The sequence below is a fragment of the Palaemon carinicauda genome, chromosome 8 (genome assembly GCF_036898095.1).
Source record: "Palaemon carinicauda isolate YSFRI2023 chromosome 8, ASM3689809v2, whole genome shotgun sequence".
Taxonomy (NCBI): Eukaryota; Metazoa; Arthropoda; class Malacostraca; order Decapoda; family Palaemonidae; genus Palaemon; species Palaemon carinicauda.
In genome coordinates, this window is record NC_090732.1 from 136909295 (window position 1) to 136928657 (window position 19363).

The 19363-nt window shown below is 38.8% G+C and overlaps 2 protein-coding genes across 4 annotated transcripts in view; one reads left to right on the forward strand and one right to left on the reverse strand.

Moving 5' to 3' along the window:
• Positions 1 to 4996, reverse strand: part of LOC137645960 (SH3 domain-binding protein 1-like) — a 99343-nt gene extending 94347 nt beyond the window's left edge. For both annotated transcript variants that reach the window (XM_068379037.1, XM_068379036.1), the window contains exon 1: positions 4787 to 4996. In XM_068379037.1, coding sequence (XP_068235138.1) covers positions 4787 to 4981 — 195 coding nt within the window. In that variant the 5' untranslated portion in view covers positions 4982 to 4996. The remainder of the gene's footprint in view (positions 1 to 4786) is intronic.
• Positions 1 to 19363, forward strand: part of LOC137645961 (rho GTPase-activating protein 44-like) — a 359606-nt gene that overhangs the window by 233509 nt on the left and 106734 nt on the right. The gene's annotated exons all lie outside the window — the stretch shown is intronic.

Sequence of the window (19363 nt, forward strand, 5' to 3'; positions counted from 1 at the left end):
AACACTCTGCAGAGAACGGTTCTGTTTGAAGGCCACTGAAGTAGCGACAGCTCTAACTTCATGTGTCCTTACCTTCAGCAAAGCAAGGTCTTCTTCCTTCAGATGAGAATGTGCCTCTCTAATCAGAAGCCTGATGTAGTAAGAAACTGCGTTCTTAGACATCGGTAGAGTAGGCTTCTTGATAGAACACCATAAAGCTTCTGATTGTCCTCGTAATGGCTTTGACCGTCTTAAATAGTACTTAAGAGCTCTTACTGGGCAAAGTACTCTCTCTAGTTCGTTCCCCACCAAGTTGGACAGGCTTGGGATCTCGAACGACTTAGGCCAAGGACGGGAAGGAAGCTCGTTTTTAGCCAAAAAAACCGAGCTGCAAGGAACATGTAGCCGTTTCAGATGTAAAACCTATGTTCCTGCTGAAGGCGTGGATCTCACTGACTCTTTTAGCTGTTGCTAAGCACACGAGGAAAAGAGTTTTTAATGTGAGGTCCTTAAAAGAGGCTGATTGGAGCGGTTCAAATCTTGATGACATTAGGAACCTTAAAACCACGTCTAGGTTCCAGCCTGGTGTGGACAACCGACGTTCCTTTGAGGTCTCAAAAGACCTAAGGAGGTCCTGTAGATCTTTGTTGGTGGAAAGATCCAAGCCTCTGTGGCGGAAGACCGCTGCCAACATACTCCTGTAACCCTTGATCGTAGGAGCTGATAGGGATCTTACGTTCCTTAGATGTAACAGGAAGTCAGCAATCTGGGTTACAGTGGTACTGGTTGAGGAAACTGCATTCGCCTTGCACCAGCTTCGGAAGACTTCCCATTTAGACTGATAGACTCTGAGAGTGGATGTCCTCCTTGCTCTGGCAATCGCTCTGGCTGCCTCCTTCGAAAAGCCTCTAGCTCTTGAGAGTCTTTCGATAGTCTGAAGGCAGTCAGACGAAGAGCGTGGAGGTTTGGGTGTACCTTCTTTACGTGAGGTTGACGCAGAAGGTCCACTCTTAGAGGAAGAGTCCTGGGAACGTCCACTAGCCATTGCAGTACCTCGGTGAACCATTCTCTCGCGGGCCAGAGGGGAGCAACCAACGTCAACCGTGTCCCTTCGTGAGAGGCGAACTTCTGCAGTACCCTGTTGACAATCTTGAACGGCGGGAACGCATACAGGTCTAGATGGGACCAATCCAGCAGAAAGGCATCCACGTGAACTGCTGCTGGGTCTGGAATCGGAGAACAATACATCGGGAGCCTCTTGGTCATCGAGGTAGCGAATAGATCTATGGTGGGCTGACCCCACAGGGCCCATAGTCTGCTGCAAACATTCTTGTGAAGGGTCCACTCTGTGGGGATGACCTGACCCTTCCGGCTGAGGCGATCTGCCATGACATTCATATCGCCCTGAATGAACCTCGTTACCAGCGAAAGCTTTCGATCTTTTGACCAAATGAGGAGGTCCCTTACGATCTCGAACAACTTCCTCGAATGAGTCCCTCCTTGCTTGGAGATGTAAGCCAAGGCTGTGGTGTTGTCGGAGTTCACCTCCACCACCTTGTTTAGCTGGAGGGACTTGAAGTTTATCAAGGCCAGATGAACTGCCAACAACTCCTTGCAATTGATGTGAAGTGTCCTTTGCTCCTGATTCCACATGCCCGAGCATTCCTGTCCGTCCAGTGTCGCACCCCAGCCCGTGTCCGATGCGTCCGAGAAGAGACGGTGGTCGGGGGTCTGAACAGCTAATGGTAGACCTTCCTTGAGAAGAATGCTGTTCTTCCACCACGTTAGCGTAGACCTCATCTCTTCGGAAACAGGCACTGAGACCGCCTCTAGCGTCATGTCCTTTCTCCAGTGAGCAGCTAGATGATACTGAAGGGGGCGGAGGTGGAGTCTCCCTAACTCGATGAACTGGGCCAGCGATGAAAGTGTCCCTGTTAGACTCATCCACTGCCTGACTGAACATCGGTTCCTTCTCAGCATGCTCTGGATGCATTCTAGGGCTTGATTGATCCTTGGGGCCGACGGAAAAGCCCGAAAAGCTCGACTCTGAATCTCCATACCTAGATAGACAATGGTCTGGGATGGGACGAGCTGGGACTTCTCTATATTGACCAGGAGGCCCAATTCCTTGGTCAGATCCATAGTCCATCTGAGATTCTCCAGACAGCGACGACTTGACGGAGCTCTTAAAAGCCAGTCGTCCAAATAGAGGGAGGCTCTGATGTCTGCTAAGTGAAGGAATTTGGCAATATTCCTCATCAGTCTGGTAAACACAAGAGGTGCCGTGCTTAGGCCAAAGCACAGGGCTTGGAACTGGTACACAACCTTTCCAAAGACGAACCTTAGGAAAGGTTGGGAGTCTGGATGGATGGGGACGTGAAAGTACGCGTCTTTCAGGTCTAATGAGACCATCCAGTCCTCCTTCCTGACCGCTGCTAGGACCGACTTCGTCGTCTCCATCGTGAACGTCTGCTTGGTGACAAAAGCATTGAGAGCACTGACGTCCAGCACCAGTCTCCAACCTCCTGTCTTCTTCGCTACCAGGAAGAGACGGTTGTAGAAGCCCGGGGATTGATGGTCCCGGACTATGACTACCGCTTCCTTTTGTAGCAAGAGCGACACCTCTTGTTGCAACGCTAGCCTCTTGTCCTTCTCCTTGTAGTTGGGAGAGAGGTTGATGGGAGATGTAGCTAGAGGGGGACTGCGGCAGAACGGAATTCTGTACCCCTCCTTTAGCCACTTCACAGACTGAGCGTCTGCACCTCTGCTCTCCCAAGCTTGCCAGAAGGACTTGAGTCTGGCTCCCACTGCTGTCTGGAGAGGAAGGCAGTCAGATCCTGCCTTTTGCGGACTTGGAACCCTTCTTGGATTTGCCACGGTGACTGTCGGCACGGGTACCTCCTTTGCTGGAGGTTCTGCCACGAAAGGGCGGGATGAACCTAGTTGCAGGTGTGTCTACTGCTGCAGGACGGAAAGGTCTAGGCACGGAAGGTAAGGTTTTAGCCTTACGTGCGGAAGATGCCATCAGATCATGGGTATCCTTCTGGATAAGTGAGGCAGCCATCCCCTTGATCAGCTCCTCCGGAAACAGACACTTGGAGAGAGGAGCAAACAACAACTCCGACTTCTGGCAAGGGGTGATACCAGACGACAAGAAGGAGCAAAGATGTTCTCTCTTCTTAAGCACTCCCGACACGTACGAAGCCGCAAGTTCACCAGACCCATCCCGAATGGCTTTGTCCATGCTAGACATGATCAGCATGGCAGAGTCCTTATCCGAAGGGGAAGTCTTTCTGCTTAAAGCTCCCAAACACCAATCGAGGAAGTTGAAGATCTCAAAAGCACGAAAGACTCCCTTCAACAGATGATCCATGTCAGAAAAGGACCAGCAGATCTTCGATCGTCTCATAGCCAGCCTGCGGGGAGAGTCAACCAGACTTGAGAAGTCGCCCTGGGCAGAGGCAGGAACTCCCAAGCCGGGTTCCTCTCCCGTGGCATACCAGACGCTCGACTTGGAAGCAAGCTTGGTAGGCGGAAAGATGAATGCAGTCTTTCCCAGTTGCTTCTTGGACTGCAACCACTCTCCCATAACCCTCAAAGCTCTCTTGGATGAGCGTGCGAGAACAAGCTTGGTGAAGGCAGGAGCAGCAGACTGCATGCCCAGAGCAAACTCGGAGGGAGGAGAGCGAGGGGTTGCAGACACAAACTGTTCTGGATACAAGTCCCTGAACAAGGCAAGGACTTTACGAAAGTCTAAGGAGGGAGGCGTAGACTTGGGCCCTTCAAAATCGGAGTGCGGTTCATCCAAATGTGCAGCTTCGTCATCTGATACTCCATCATCCGAAAGCTGAGTAGGAAGTGGCAAAGGCGGAGCAGAAAGCTGAACGGCTGAATCCGGCAGCACGGGTGCATGCGTAGCTGCTGCGGATCCAACATCATGCCGCTGCTGGTCAGTCTGCGAGCTGGCAACAACAAAAGCAGAGTGCTGGTGCGTGGGAGGGGTTGCCGTGGGTTGCGGAGCATGCCGTATGGGATGCGGAGCATGTCGCATGGGTTGCGGAGCATGCCGCATAGTGTCAGAACCCGGCAGCTCTACAGCACCTTCCCACTGCTGATGCGGTAGCTCACGCATGTCAACGGATGGTGTAGCAAGAACATGCGTCTGGCAGGGTGGACTGCGCATCGGTGGTGGAGCTCTCACGGGTGGAGTGTGGGAGCAGGCAGCCGCAGTATCTGCTGAGCGCACAACCGCGGAGGGTTGTAGGTTAACAGGAGCAAAGGGAAATTCTATTTTTGGGAGGTGCTGTGAGGTCTCTACAGAGAAAAATTGTCTTCCCTACTCTAGGGCCAGTATGTCAATGTTCAAACACATTGTATGAATGAGGGCGTCCCACAGGCTTAGGTTCTGTTGAATCCATCACAGCAACTCTAATGCTGAAATTCATCTGACAACTGATAAAATTTCCTCACCAAGAACATAAACCGATATTAATGCTGGAGACAATACTACCTTCACCATACCATAGTGAAATCCCCCCCCCCTCCCCCTGGTGCTATAAAAGTATAAAGTAACCCCCCCCCCCACCCCCGCTGGGTACTATAAAAGTATAAAGTACAATGAATGGTACTTTGGTCCAGGCTTCAAGATGATATATAACATTCCTAGAGTCAGGTTCTGGCAATCAAGCCTTACTATTGATATCTGCAACTTGTGTAAAAAAAAGACACCTAAAAACCTCAATAAACAAGGGACATTTACACTTAATAAAAAATGTATGTAAAGATTATAAAAAATATATCAACTAACCAGTTTCTTATCTTCAGGTACAGTGTGGGTATGAAGAATCTTTTCAAGAGACTTGTTACACGCATCAACCAAAAGGCGAAGTTCTTCCGCCTGCTCTTCTGCTGTTCGTAACTCGCCCACAACATCAGTTCGGTCGCTCCTGAAATATGAAAATTTAATGTTACATAAGATAAATAACCTCGCTCTACAATGCATACTGCTGTAAAAAATTCAAAATGCTCTAAGTAAGGCAAGATTAGCCAATGTATTTACTTAATTGTAATAGAATACACGTCCGGAGGTAAAAGAATAAAGATACACACAATTTATAACAATAAACACAACAAATATGCAACTTTCCTCATCTCAACCTTGTGAATCTTTGCAAGGAATCAGTGCACTGGAGGTCTCATAATATCAAATAGCTAGGTTCATAACGTAATTAGTAATACAGAATTGGAAAGTTTCAAACTAATTCACTGAATTGATAAGAAATAGAAATATGGTTATGCTTAATATATGGTAAAATTCAACAGTTCAACTAAGTAAAATATGACATAGAACTGCCAAATCATTCCCATATCATCAGGTGTACATGTTACAAGCTCAGTTTAGAATGATTTTGTACAGAATAACGTAAGTAGTCTGGAAAAGCCAGGCCCATAAGTTCACCTGATACACCTAATTCAAAAGAAAAAAATAGTGCCTAATGCAAATTATGGGGGGGATGAAGTTGAACTGTAACAAAACTCAAAGTATGATTGTAAGCAGGTCAAGAACAATGGATCCTTTACATTCAGATCTTTGTATTAACAATTTCTCTTAATCTATATGAAACTTCTTCAAAATTCTAGGTGTGATTCTTGATTGCAAATTTATTTTTGAGAAACGTGCTCTGTCTTTCTTCTTCAATTGCACAAAAAATAGTAAATTGAGAAATTCTTTCAAGATATTCAGTGCTCAAAATATCCTGAGGAAATATTTTAATTCTTTCACTTTACCATACTTTGAGCATTGTTCTCTGGTCTTCATCTACCGACTCTCACTTTAATTTGTTGAATAAAAACAGTGTGGTCTATCAAATTCCTTATTCCTGATCTAGATATCAATATCTGGCACCATTATTCAGTTAGTTTTTTGTGTATGTTGCAAAAGGTCTTTCATAATTCTGACCATCATTTGCATTCATATTTTCCAAGACTGCATCCCCCTGTACGCCGTACAATATACAGTTAATTCTAAGTTATATTTTCATCATCGGAAGGCTCAATACTACACAGTATATATTCTATAAGTTTTATTCCAGCTGTGATCAGACTGTGGAAAGGTCCTCTTAATCTGACAATTGAAACGGTGGAACTTCAAAAGTTCAAACTTATAGCAAATGTTTCTCTGCTGAATCGATCGATATAAATCTCATTTATAGTTCATATATTACTGATCTATTTTAGGGCTATTACAGATATTTTGTATTACTTCTCATATACAGTTTGTTAGTTATTTTTCTTTTATATCCTTTCCGACTGGTCTGCTTTCATATTGGAGCCATTGGGCTTGTAACATCCTGCTTTTCAAACGATGATTGTAATTTTTCTGGTAATAATAATAATAGTATTCAAGTTATCCTAGAGAGAGAATTTGTTTAACAACAGGCAGACAAAGTGATTGTCGTGGTGGTCAAAAATATGTTCGTAAACTAGAAAGGCCATCGCTGGAAATCCCCAAAAGAAATTTTTACCCTCTAGCAAGGAAATCAAAAATAAGACTGGACGAGGTTCGGTTAACTGGTCACTCGTCAGAGTAAAGCAACTGAATAAGCGCCCCGACTGATATATAAAGCAGACTAGATACTCTGTAACAAAGCAAAGCACTAATAAGTTGTAATGTTGAGTACCCAAATCCCTCACTATTGCCTATAAAAACAAGCTACCCAGTTTCTTCAACAATGATTGTTCTAGTAACAATAGAAAATTTAAATTTTCAAAGGTCGCTCATGAATGGCAGAGGCAAGGAACAGTGACAATGCCCTGATGACTGCCCAAATACACACACAATCAGCAGGCAAGTCCCATCTCCACCCGTTAGGACCCGAGAGGGCCAGCCAGTGGCTGCTGATGACTCAGCACGTAGACCTATAGGCTCTCCCACCCCTATACCTTGTCCACAAGGATGGTGAGATTGCACACTATACAGGAAATTATCACCAGCCTGAGACGTTTCCAACCGACTGCCACAACCCTACTCGATGTAGCCTTACTATCAGAATGAGTAGTAATAGGGTCCACGTGGATCTAAAGTAGCACAAAGAAAGGAAACTGGCAGTAACACATATACATACATAGGAAAAACCATTTAGAATACCATGCCAGCAATGAGATTGCTATGAGGCAGCAATCTCTCATTAAAGACATACTGACATGAACGCCATGCCAAATTATGCATGTACTATAATACGACCGTAGGAAGGGCAATAAGATCCAAAAATAACTAAGTACGTGTTCTAACTTCGGTTACTCGAGTTTTGTGCAATTATACCATTGGGGGGAATCTTAGCCCAAGACATAATAATATATATACATTATATATATATATATATATATATATATATATATATATATATATATATATATATATATATACATACATACATACATACATATATATATATATATATATATATATATATATATATATATATATATATATATACATATATATATATATATATATATATATATATATATATATATATATATATATATATAAATAATCTTATGTTTAACCTTTAAATATCTTATTCGTGGATGTCTACCATTAGAATGGTGACTTGTGCTTGAAATACCGTGGGCTTTTATGACAACACTACAAACTTGGTAAATGGGACAATGTTAAGTCATTGACTAACAAATAAAAAAATATAATAAAAACAAAGTAGGAAACCAAGTTCGAGAAGAAGAAACAGGACCTCAACATATATGGCAAGTTCAATTAACATAGTCGCTGCAACGTCAGTTTCATGAAACAACAGGTCACTATTAAAGCAGCAAAACAAGGAATAGTAATGAGACTTAGTTTCTAGAGCATAAGAATCAATGAAAGTACGGTTAACAGGTAATAGAGACTTCTCTGCAGAACCCAGACCAGTGATTCAAAACGAGGGATGAATTCAAAGTTGGAAAACAGAGTAACGATATTTCAAATATAACTGTATAGAGCGGAAATCATTTCAAGAACAGAACTTCTAAAGAAGTACCCTGTATATACACAATGGTGAAACAAGTTTCAAAAATGGAAGGGAAGATTAATATTATCATAAAATACCCCATATAAACAAGGACACATCATTATACTATTACACCGCCAAATATTGCGGCCTTCTCTTACAACCCTTGTAAAGTGGGTTAAAATAAAATATATTTTTATTTAAAATGCAACTGTCCGTTGGTACTTATGTATTAAAGACGGCTGATCCCATTTATTACAGAAAGCACAAAAAACTATCAATTTTTCCCTTTACAGAGAAGAGTTGATTAGATGGAGCTATCTCCTTCGTTTCCTTATAACACAAACCTAGAAGAATGATGGCGTTGCAAAATGCAAAAAGCCAACAATTGAAACAGTGAATGGCACAAGTATTTAAGGTGTAAGTGTGTGTGTTTTAAGAACGATTGTATTCCTTGTCTTCATGTTCACTTGAGACTATTACTGAATAATAAACTGGTGTTTCATTAATACAGTAAAAATGTATAGATGCAAATATTTACAAATAGGCTACTAACATATACAGTAAGTACAAACGTAGCCCATGACTGCCAAAAATAATGGAAACGATTTTTCTTATGTATTATAAATGATCCTAGTAAAACGCCCTGGTCGTCTTTTTTTATTCCATAAATAGGCAACCGTAGCGAGGTAGACTCACAACGCCATACAGAACAACTGTTCCAAGAATAACAGATAAGACTGGGCAGGTGAAAGTGAAAGCGGTTTTCATATAAATTCCCGCCTAAGTACAGGGTGCAAGAATTGCCTTTAGGTAGAATCCCTGATCCTAAGACCACTTCGTTTAAAATTCAGTTAGTATGAATTCCAACTCGTATCTAAATAAAATAACCAGCTGGACTCGAAACCTTCAGTCTAGAGTGAATGGTTTTAGTTCCAATGCCTCATTTTAGAAAGAAATAGACGAGGACCGATTATGTTACCCTTATTGCAGAAGGGTCAAGTTCCAACAACTTCTGCAAGGTTTCAAATGATCAGCGTCAAGACAATACTCTTTCCTTCGACAAATTCAATGCTCATTACATTTTTCTATCATCGCAAACTAAATCAGGTACGTAATTAACAGTGAATCTAAACTACTTTCTTCCATCCATCCCCCTTTCCTTCATTCTTTATTCATAAACTCTTTTTATACAATCTCAGTAACTAAACGGATAAATTAGCTTGTAGTAATAATTTGAAAGAATGAATATATATACAATATATATAAATATACATTTATATATATATATGTACCGGTATATATATACATATATACATATATATATTATATATATATATATATATATATATATATAAATATATATATATATATATATATATATATATATATATATATATATATATATATACATATAAATATATATATATATATATATATATATATATATATATATATATATATATATATATATATATATATATATATATATATATATTGTGTGCGCGCGAACGCTTGTTGAAACATAAGCTGGTGATGTAAACCTACCTTTGATAGTAATACTTACCGTATATATAAATATCTGTCTATATATATATATATATATATATATATATATATATATATATATATATATATATATATATATATATATATATATATCAGATGGATACAAACCTTCAAACATAGTGACTAATGAAAAAACGGGCAAAACTACAACTTGCAAGGAAGACGACTGAGAACAGGCGAGAAAAAGAATACCCTTTTCTGTCCGTACGACCTTCATTAAGTAACCGACGAGGCTAAATTGCATACCAAAAGGGATGACGAGAAAGAAAGCCTAGAGAGAGAGAGAGAGAGAGAGAGAGAGAGAGAGAGAGAGAGAGAGAGAGAGAGAGAGAGAGAGAGAGAGAGAGAGAGAGTCTCTCCAGCTATAACTAGACATTACGTTGCCACACAATCATTTATACTCTGGGTTAGGCTTGATAAAAAAAAATTCTTTAGCTTACATCGGTTATCTAGACAGGAAAGATTGAGTTTACATTAGATTACCTCGTAGAGAGAGAGAGAGAGAGAGAGAGAGAGAGAGAGAGAGAGAGAGAGAGAGAAAGAGAGAGCTTACTGTAACAATATTCAATGTTATCAGTCAATCAGTCAGATAATACAGATCAACATCTAAGACGAATCAGTTTAACAATAACATAAATGACTTCCCAAAAATTCTCTCTCTCTCTCTCTCTCTCTCTCTCTCTCTCTCTCTCTCTCTCTCTCTCTCTCTCTCTCTCTCTCTCTCTCAAATACATTCGACACGCTCGATACTCCTGATGCAACTAATCTCAACTACCAATGCGGGCTCACCTCATGCACACACTATAACACCATACACATACTAGGACAATAATTCAACAGTTTTTTGGTTGGCATGTTGATACCCTAATAAAAGATGGATGATATATATATATATATATATATATATATATATATATATATATATATATATATATATATATATATATATATATATATATATTATAATATATAAGTGTAATCTTCACTCCTTCGGATATCTAATAATTCATAGGTAGTAGGTTAGCCATGACACTAGCCACCTGTTGAGATACAACCGCTAGAGATTTATTGGGTCCTTTGACTGAACAGACAATACTACATTGGATCCATCTCTCTGGTTACGGTTCATTCTGTCTCTGCCTATACATTCACCGAATAGTCTGGCATATTCTTCACACATTCTCCTCTGTCCTCATACACCTGACTGACAACACTGAGATTACCAAACAATTCTTCACTTAAGAGGTTATCTACTGTACTATAATTGTTCAGTGGATACTTTCCTCTTAGTAAGAGTAAAAGAGACTCTAGCTGTGGTAAGCAACTCTTCTAGCTAAAGGACACTACAAAATCAAACCATTGTTCTCTAGTCTTGGGTAGTGCCATAGCCTTTGTACCATGGCCTTTCACTATCAAGGACTAGAGTTCTATTACTTTAGGGCACACTTGGGCATTCTATTCTATCTTGTTTATCTTCCTCTTGTTTTTTTTTCATGGTTAATATGTGAAAGATCTAATTTAATGTTATTACTGTTCTTAAGATATTTTATTTTCAGTGTAATACTTCTCTTGTAATGTATTCGTTTCCCTGTTTCCTTTCCGTACTGGGCTATTTTTCCCTGTTGGAGCCCTTGGGCATATAACATCTAGCTTTTCCAACTAGGGTTGTAGCTTAGCTTCTAATAATAATAATCAGAAACTAAGCAAAAAAAACTTTAGGTTTTAAAATAGCTCCATTATTTTGGAAAATATAGACGATAAAATAAATTATATAATTATGGCATAAAGCACCATTATCAGGCATATTGCAATTTAAAAGGCGGGAGCAAGCAAAAAAATTATTACACGAACTGGCATTCGAAAGAGACAACATAAATTATGTGATATGACGACTTCATTTAAGTCCAAGGTACTTCCCCATTCTAGCAATCCACGAACAAAACCACCAGAATTATGCTTAATTTACTGACTAGACTAAGGTGACTTGGAAATTACATTTATATAAAAACCGGCCCTTAAATATAATCTACGATAGAGGTCATAGCGGCGATTCGAGTTAGTCGTATATAAATGTCAAAATGCATGAAAACAACTCAATCTAGTCAATTAGAGAGAGAGAGAGAGAGAGAGAGAGAGAGAGAGAGAGAGAGAGAGAGAGAGAGAGAGAGAGAGAGAGAGAGAGAGAGAGATTGCTATGTCAGATATTATTCTAAGAACTTTATCCCTTCAGTATTATTTACCTTCACTATTTTCGCTACATGATCAACAAAACAATAGCTATAACCACCAACTCCTGACTATATACGAGACATGAATTACTTACTCCATTATCGAGGTCATACTAAAAGAGTTTGCACTAAAGACAGCTCACTTGTCATGGCATCGACGCCATTATCTGATTAGGGCAAGGTCACTTAGCATCGTACGTAATATGGACCAGTATTGACACCTATCACTGTGATAAAGAGGCGGGGGGTGGGGGGGGGAGCATGGTGGTAACACAACTGTGATTTCTTAACAGAGATACCATTCACGTTCCTTAAATGTTTCGTCCAAGCTAAAAAATTGTGACCTGAAATATTTACAGAGGGATTTGAGATGAGTTACTGCCCAGGATCAGCAAATATATGCTGAGAGTAGGCATATAAGCATGCGAGGGCGCATATGTTAGTCTAAATAACATGAAGTAAAAACGTGAAGTTAGTGTTGTCAAGTGCCACAGGCAATCATTGGGTAACACATATAAGGCTTATAATTCCTTGTCATATTTACTTATGAGAATAAAAGTTAACAATATATTATCCATATAACACTTGTTCTCCATCTTCATGCAGTCACTTAACACTTGTCACGCATCGTTGTGTGTTCAGTCCATTAAAATATGAATATATCACCCAAGCAGCATTTTATCTTCAGAAATTCTTTTCTGTCGTCGTCGCATAAACCAAACTCTCTTTAAAGAAAGGCAACTCTTACCAAAGCAGAAGAACGCATGCCTGACCCATTTTATTCGTATACCATCCAGAATTGTCGACACTATCTGATAATTAGCGAAGGTAGTGCAGCATTAGCAGGCAACAGTGAATGGACCTTGGCAAATACCTTTTCTTAAAATTCATGAAAAGGGTTCCTTTTCGTAGAGCAGTCAAGACACACAAAAGGGAACGCAACGCTGACGCCAACTGCTGACAACAGTAGTAACGTATCTTATTTTTTATATTATTCATGGATGAAGGATATCTTGGAAGGCCTACAGTATTGGTGATGTAAGAACTTATATCAAAGCAACGTCAACTGAACGATATCCGAGCAAATGTTACAGAAGCCTTGGTGATGACAGTACCCTTCCTAATTTCCATCACTTATAACCCCCTATACTGAACAAAAAATATGTTTTAAGATTTTTCACGAGATTAAGGATTCACTGTCCATTCTGCTATCACACGGTATACTCAAAATTCTTATTCATTTGCATTAAATCTCGAACTTCAATACTTTTCTTCAATTACCAGCTCAATCTTGAAAGAATATAAAAACGAATAACTTTGAATTCGGCAGGAAGTCATCAAAAGTTATGGCTAAATATTTCTACCAAAGGGGACAATTAAGTCTTATCTGCGTGTTATTTTCCCAATCCAATTATCAAATCATAAAACCAATCTCATTTTTTTCTCGGGGACTATGCCTCCCCCAACATCCACAATTTAATAAACAAGCGAACGCATCCTTTACTTTCTTCTCAACATGATTGAATCAATTACTTCAAAGGATACTTTCCTTGCCACTAGATGGCTCTGTCCCCTCCCTTAATACTATTTCGAGTTCATCGTTATTCTCTAGCAGTCACATAACACAAATTAGGTCAATAATTTCTTACAGCATCTTTCCTTCGCACTCTCGAGCCTCATTGTTACCTATCGCTACTAAACCCCGATTCCAAACGTCCAAGTTACGGTAATACTCGGTGGTCTTCAAGAAGCTAAAACGTCAAAACTCCACATATCTGATTAAGGACCAGTAAATTCTGAGATTAGGTTTTGGCAGTTTCCTTCGTCTTCCTATGCAAATTATGACTGTAATGATTTAAGGACTAGAAAGAAATTGACTAAGATGATAAAAATGTCTCAAATAAAGAACGTAAAGAATTATAACGTAGAAATAAAGTTTTCTTAAAACATATTACCAACACGGCAGTCTGGCATAAGCGTATTTTTTTATTAACTTATCTAGTCAATTACCAGACAAAAATAACGTTCGATGATCGAAAGGAAAAAGAATAGGAAAAACAAGTGCTCCACGATGCGGGTCTAACCCAGTTGAACAATAGTCGATTTAATCGTGAGACGAATGATACGGGTTATGATGTTATTACTACAACAGTCACATAAGTATATATATATACCTCTTTTGCCACGTATAAGCTAAATAAAATACTAATTCATTTATATATGGCCACACTAACGGTAATAGACAGTAATGAAAACCGATTAAATAACTTCTGGATAGCAAAACAGCCGAGACAAGAATAATCCAAAATGAAACAAAAAAATTAACGGATGATTTGCCACCACCCCCCCCCCCCCACACGAAAAAACTGGTGCCTCATTTGACATTTTATAAAGCTATGAAAATTTAACATTCGAGATTCCTTCACATAGAAAAAATACATTCAAATAAACATTTAACTTTGTCAATATGAAAATAGAATACAGACACTTGAAATAACAAATAATTATTCACAAAATACGAAATGTTTATAAAACAACGAGATCAAATTGAACCCTACAATAAAATAAAAAAAAAAAAAACTAAAGTCCTCCTTGGCCCTCTTCAATGGGTGCAAAGCCAGGCTGGCTTCCTGCAAAAGCTCATTCAAATCAAGACGATCGCCAGACTCGAATGAAACCAAAACACCCAACAAAAATACTACTTCGACACTGACGCGGAAGTATCGGTTCTCTGTTGTCGATGCCGAGACGCCAATATAAATAAACAGCCGCTGTGATTCCAAGGGAGACAGCGTGGGGATGTGTGTTTTCGTATGTTAAATAACATCCGCTGTTTGTTTACTTGCCTGAGACGTTTTTAAAAAACGCTCACAACCAATTCCTTCAGGGAGGCGAATATGGAACGCATGCATCTTTGTATGTTAATATGCAGCTACATGTATTCTCTATATATTTCTGAACGAGTTCCCGCAACAATACGATTTATTACATATATCAAGAGACAACAGCATGAATGGTAAAGAAGAACAGTAGTGATCATATCCTGAGAGAGAGAGAGAGAGAGAGAGAGAGGAGAGAGAGAGAGAGAGAGAGAGGAGAGAGAGAGAGAGAGAGAGAGAGAAATCATAGGAAATCTGCATTATCTTCCATCGCCTTCAATAACGTTCCCCCTCCCACATCATCCCTCCACTCACTCCAGAACCAGACCCTGGCCCTAACTGACAAGCACTTTTGTGCAAGGAGGAAGAAGGGTCGTCATGCCTCAATACTCTTGGTAAATGCACTGAAATGTCACAATTGTATCTCTATACCCGTTTCTCTTCGTGCAAAAATGAACAGGTAGGCTAATAATTTTTTAGTTTATTTCAATTCAAAGAAGACATGAGACGTCTTGGGGATACTAGTAAATAAAAGCTTGTACAAACGTTTAAATGATGTAATGGTAGGCATCAGTTCATGACTTCATGTTCCACCCGCCCTTCTTACAATACACGAACACAGTTCTCGACCAGTTGAGAGAGAGAGAGAGAGAGAGAGAGAGAGAGAGAGAGAGAGAGGAGAGAGAGAGAGAGAGAGAGAGAGAGAGAGAATCCTTAGCCATTTTACTGTATCTATATGCATTTTTAACAAGTTCATCTTACAACTGAACAAAGACATTTCTACCTACTACATAATTATCCTTGTTTCACACAATATTGTAGTATACCCGTATAAGAAATCAACATAAAAATACCCATATATATATATATATATATATATATATATATATATATATATATATATATATATATATATATATATATATATTATATATATATATATAGATTTTCACGGGGCACATGTGCCATGAGTATCTGATATTCCTTAGTGGTCTCAGCTCTTGTATCTGGACCATGTCCCTACCTAAAAGCTGAGCAGACCAAAATGTTACGTTACTTCCTTGGTCAAAATGGCAAAGACAGCGTTTTTGCCATCAGCAAAATATACATACAAATACATTGGGCGATTTTTCCCAATTTTAAATGCAGCAAAAGTTACCATCTTGAAAATCAAAATTTGCGAACTGGATGCTGAACTTGCGACCCCGGATGATGGTATCCTAACCAGTGAACATCAGCACTTGTATTCGGAAAGAGAGAGAGAGAGAGAGAGAGAGAGAGAGAGAGAGGAGAGAGGAGAGAGAGAGAGAGAGAGAGAGAGAGAGACTGGGGAAAGGAATAGTTTCCTGAAAAAAAGGTTGCCTATAGAAATTTTTTGAAAAGGCTATTTCTAACTTTCTCGTAACCAAAAAACCATGAAAAATTAGGTATATAATCAAATAAATACAATTAAGCAGTATACCAACTTGGATATCTTGTTTCTAACAGGGCCATTGTAACTTATGCTATTGGAACTCGTGCATGCTTAAATCTAATTATAAATGAAAGCAAAACTTCCATTCCAATCATATTTCTGATCGAGGCCTTTTATAACCGTCCCTTCTCCGACTCGAGGTCAATCGCTTGACCTCCACTTGACCCTAACGACACACCAGCGAGAGAAGGGATATTTCAAGGAGAAAACAGAGAATGCATTTGAGCTAGGTTAAATATTTCACAAATGAAGATCTCAGAACATGAAAAATAACTTTTACATAAAATTTGTCGTTTAATGGTATATGAATGAATGAATTAATTAGAAAGAGCGGCATTCTTTACGATGACTTAATTATGAAATAATAATAATAATAATAATAATAATAATAATAATAATAATAATAATAATAATAATAATAATAATAATTAATAATAATTAAGGACAGTCATAACATGATAAAGAAAAGTGGGTAAATTTTCAAATAAACTAAAAAAATACATAACAGTATAAAAGAAACATTCAAATAAAGACGTAATGAAAGAAGTCACTTGAAATCCATAAAACAATGGAGTTTTGAGTCAAAATTTTGAAATGTTTTGAAAAAAAAATTTACACGGACGTACAACAATTTACAAAGATTCATTCAATTCATATTTACGTGTTCATAAATATAAAATAGATGTCTAAGTCGCTAATATATCAAACAAAAATATTAAATAAAATCTGACAGTACTATAATGGATAACAAAAACATTTATAAAGAAGCAGAGAGTGAGAGCCTTACAAACACAAACCTCTAGGCAAAACTAAAACAAGGCGTTCTGACTGGTCAGGATTCACAGCTTTCAATTATCCTAATGCTTTTTTTTTTTTTGCAGCTGCATATCATGTGCTCCTGTCAGTTTTAGCATATCAATACACACACATGACTAAATATATATATATATATATATATATATATATATATATATATATATATATATATATATATATATATATATATATATATATATATATATATATATCCATATAATATACATATGCTGTATTATATGCATACACGCGTACACGTACACACCAATTAAACCATTGTTCTCTAGTCTTGGGTAGTGGCATAGCCTCTCTACCATGGTCTTCCACTGTCTTGGGTTAGAGTTCTCTTGCTTGAGGGTATACTCTGGCACACTATCCTATCTTATCATTTATTTTTTCTTCCTCTTGTTTTTTGAAATGGTTTGTTGGACAGGCTTAATAGAAGGCCCATGGATGCCTGGTGGTTTATGAAGAGGCCATCCTTTCCTTGTCTGATTCTTTTTCTTCTCAAAACCAACCTTACTGTCCTCCCTTCAGTTGAAGTGGCTATCCTGGAGGGTATTTAGCCTTGCATGTTGTATCGGCTCCTCCATGTTGACCAGTATTTCCGACTTTTTACTATAGTCTATGGGTTTCATCAATCACTTTATTTATAATTCTGTAGATATTGTTTTTGTTATAATTCTTGTTAATCTAGTTTTTAAGTATGATGTCTCTTTTTATTTCTATTAATTCTTTTGCTGTCTGGAGACATTGAGCAAAATCCGGGACCAATACGTCCTAGATTTCATCAATGTCGTCTTCTGTATTGCAATATTCGTGGTCTTCATGCAAATATTCAAGACCTTACAGTTGCGTCCAGACAGTATGATATTCTTTTGTGCTCAGAAACTTTGGTTTCTAATATGAGACACTCATCTGAGCTCCTTATAACTGGTTTTAAGAAGCCAATAATGTTGAAATGTGATGCCATCCCTAGGGCCAGGAAAATGGCGATGTATATTAGGAGTGAGTACCCTGCTCCTCATAAGTCCTGCTATCAATGTGGATGTCGCAAGATTCAGGTAATAAAAGTTTGTGGCAGGCATAACAACTTTTATTTGTGTTCAATCTACCGGAATCCAGACATGGATGATTCTATCTTCGATTGTCTTCTTACTATTATGGCTAAGATACAAGACGATAGAAAGGCTTCTTTTGTCTTTGTTGGTGATTTAAATACTCACCATAGGGAGTGGTTAAGTTCTATCTATCCTACCGATCGCCATGGCTTAAGAGCTTTAGACTTTGCTTCTGAATCAGGCTGTGAGCAAATCATAAATGAAGCTATTCACAGGTCTGGTAATTGCTTGGACATCGTATACACTGACTCCCCCTGGCGTTTATAACTAGTAAGGTTGGTTCTCCAGTCGGGACATCTGATCATGCCTTGATTTCATCAGTAGTGAAGACTGAGCAACCTGTCCCTGATGTATCATACTCTTGTAAAATTTATATGAAATCCCAAGCAGACTGGAATGGGATTTTGCATGATTTTTTGTGCTTGAATTGGTCACAATTATATAGTAGTGTAGATCCTGTTGTCCCTTTGAATGAGAATCTAGTCAACATAATTGATAGGCGTATCCCTTCTCGTGTGCTTAGGTACCGAGTGAAGGACAAACCATGGTTCAATGATGATTGTAGACGTGCTTATTTGGAGAAGCAGGAGGCCTATCATCTTTGGAAGGGTAACAGATCAAAATTTAACCATAAAAGAAACCCTTTCTGGTACAACTCAGGAACATAAATGGTGGTCTACCCTTAAATCTGCACTATTTGGTGTAGATGCAAGAGTTCCTCCTTTACTAGAACCAGATGGCTCAGTCACTCACAGCCCAAAGGAAAAGGCAACCCTTTTGGCTGATGTTTTTGACAGTAAACAGAGTAATGAAAAACTTGAACTTCCTCATTCCTGTTTTCCTGAGGCTAAACTAACTAGTTTAGCTTTCTGATCTCGTGAAATTAAAGCTCTGTTGATGGACCTTAATGCTTATGGAGGTGTAGACCCAAATGGTATTTTTTCCATTTTTTATAAAGACAGCAGATTTCTTAGCTCAAAAGTTATCTGTTATTTTGCGTAAGTTAGCAAGAAGAGGAGCTTTTAGCACTAGTTGGAGAATTGGTAATATTACTCCTCTATGTAAATGTGTTTGTGGTAGCTCAAGTCCCACTGATTACCGCCCCAATTTCCATAACTCCCATATTATCTAAAGTTTTAGAACGTCTTCTGGCAAAACGTCTTAATAGGTTTGCTGAAGGTAATCATCTATTCCATATTTTACAATTTGGTTTTCGTAAATGCCTTGGAGCATGTGATGCCCTTCTTACAATCTCCAATGCTGTACAGAAATCCCTTGATTGTGGTCA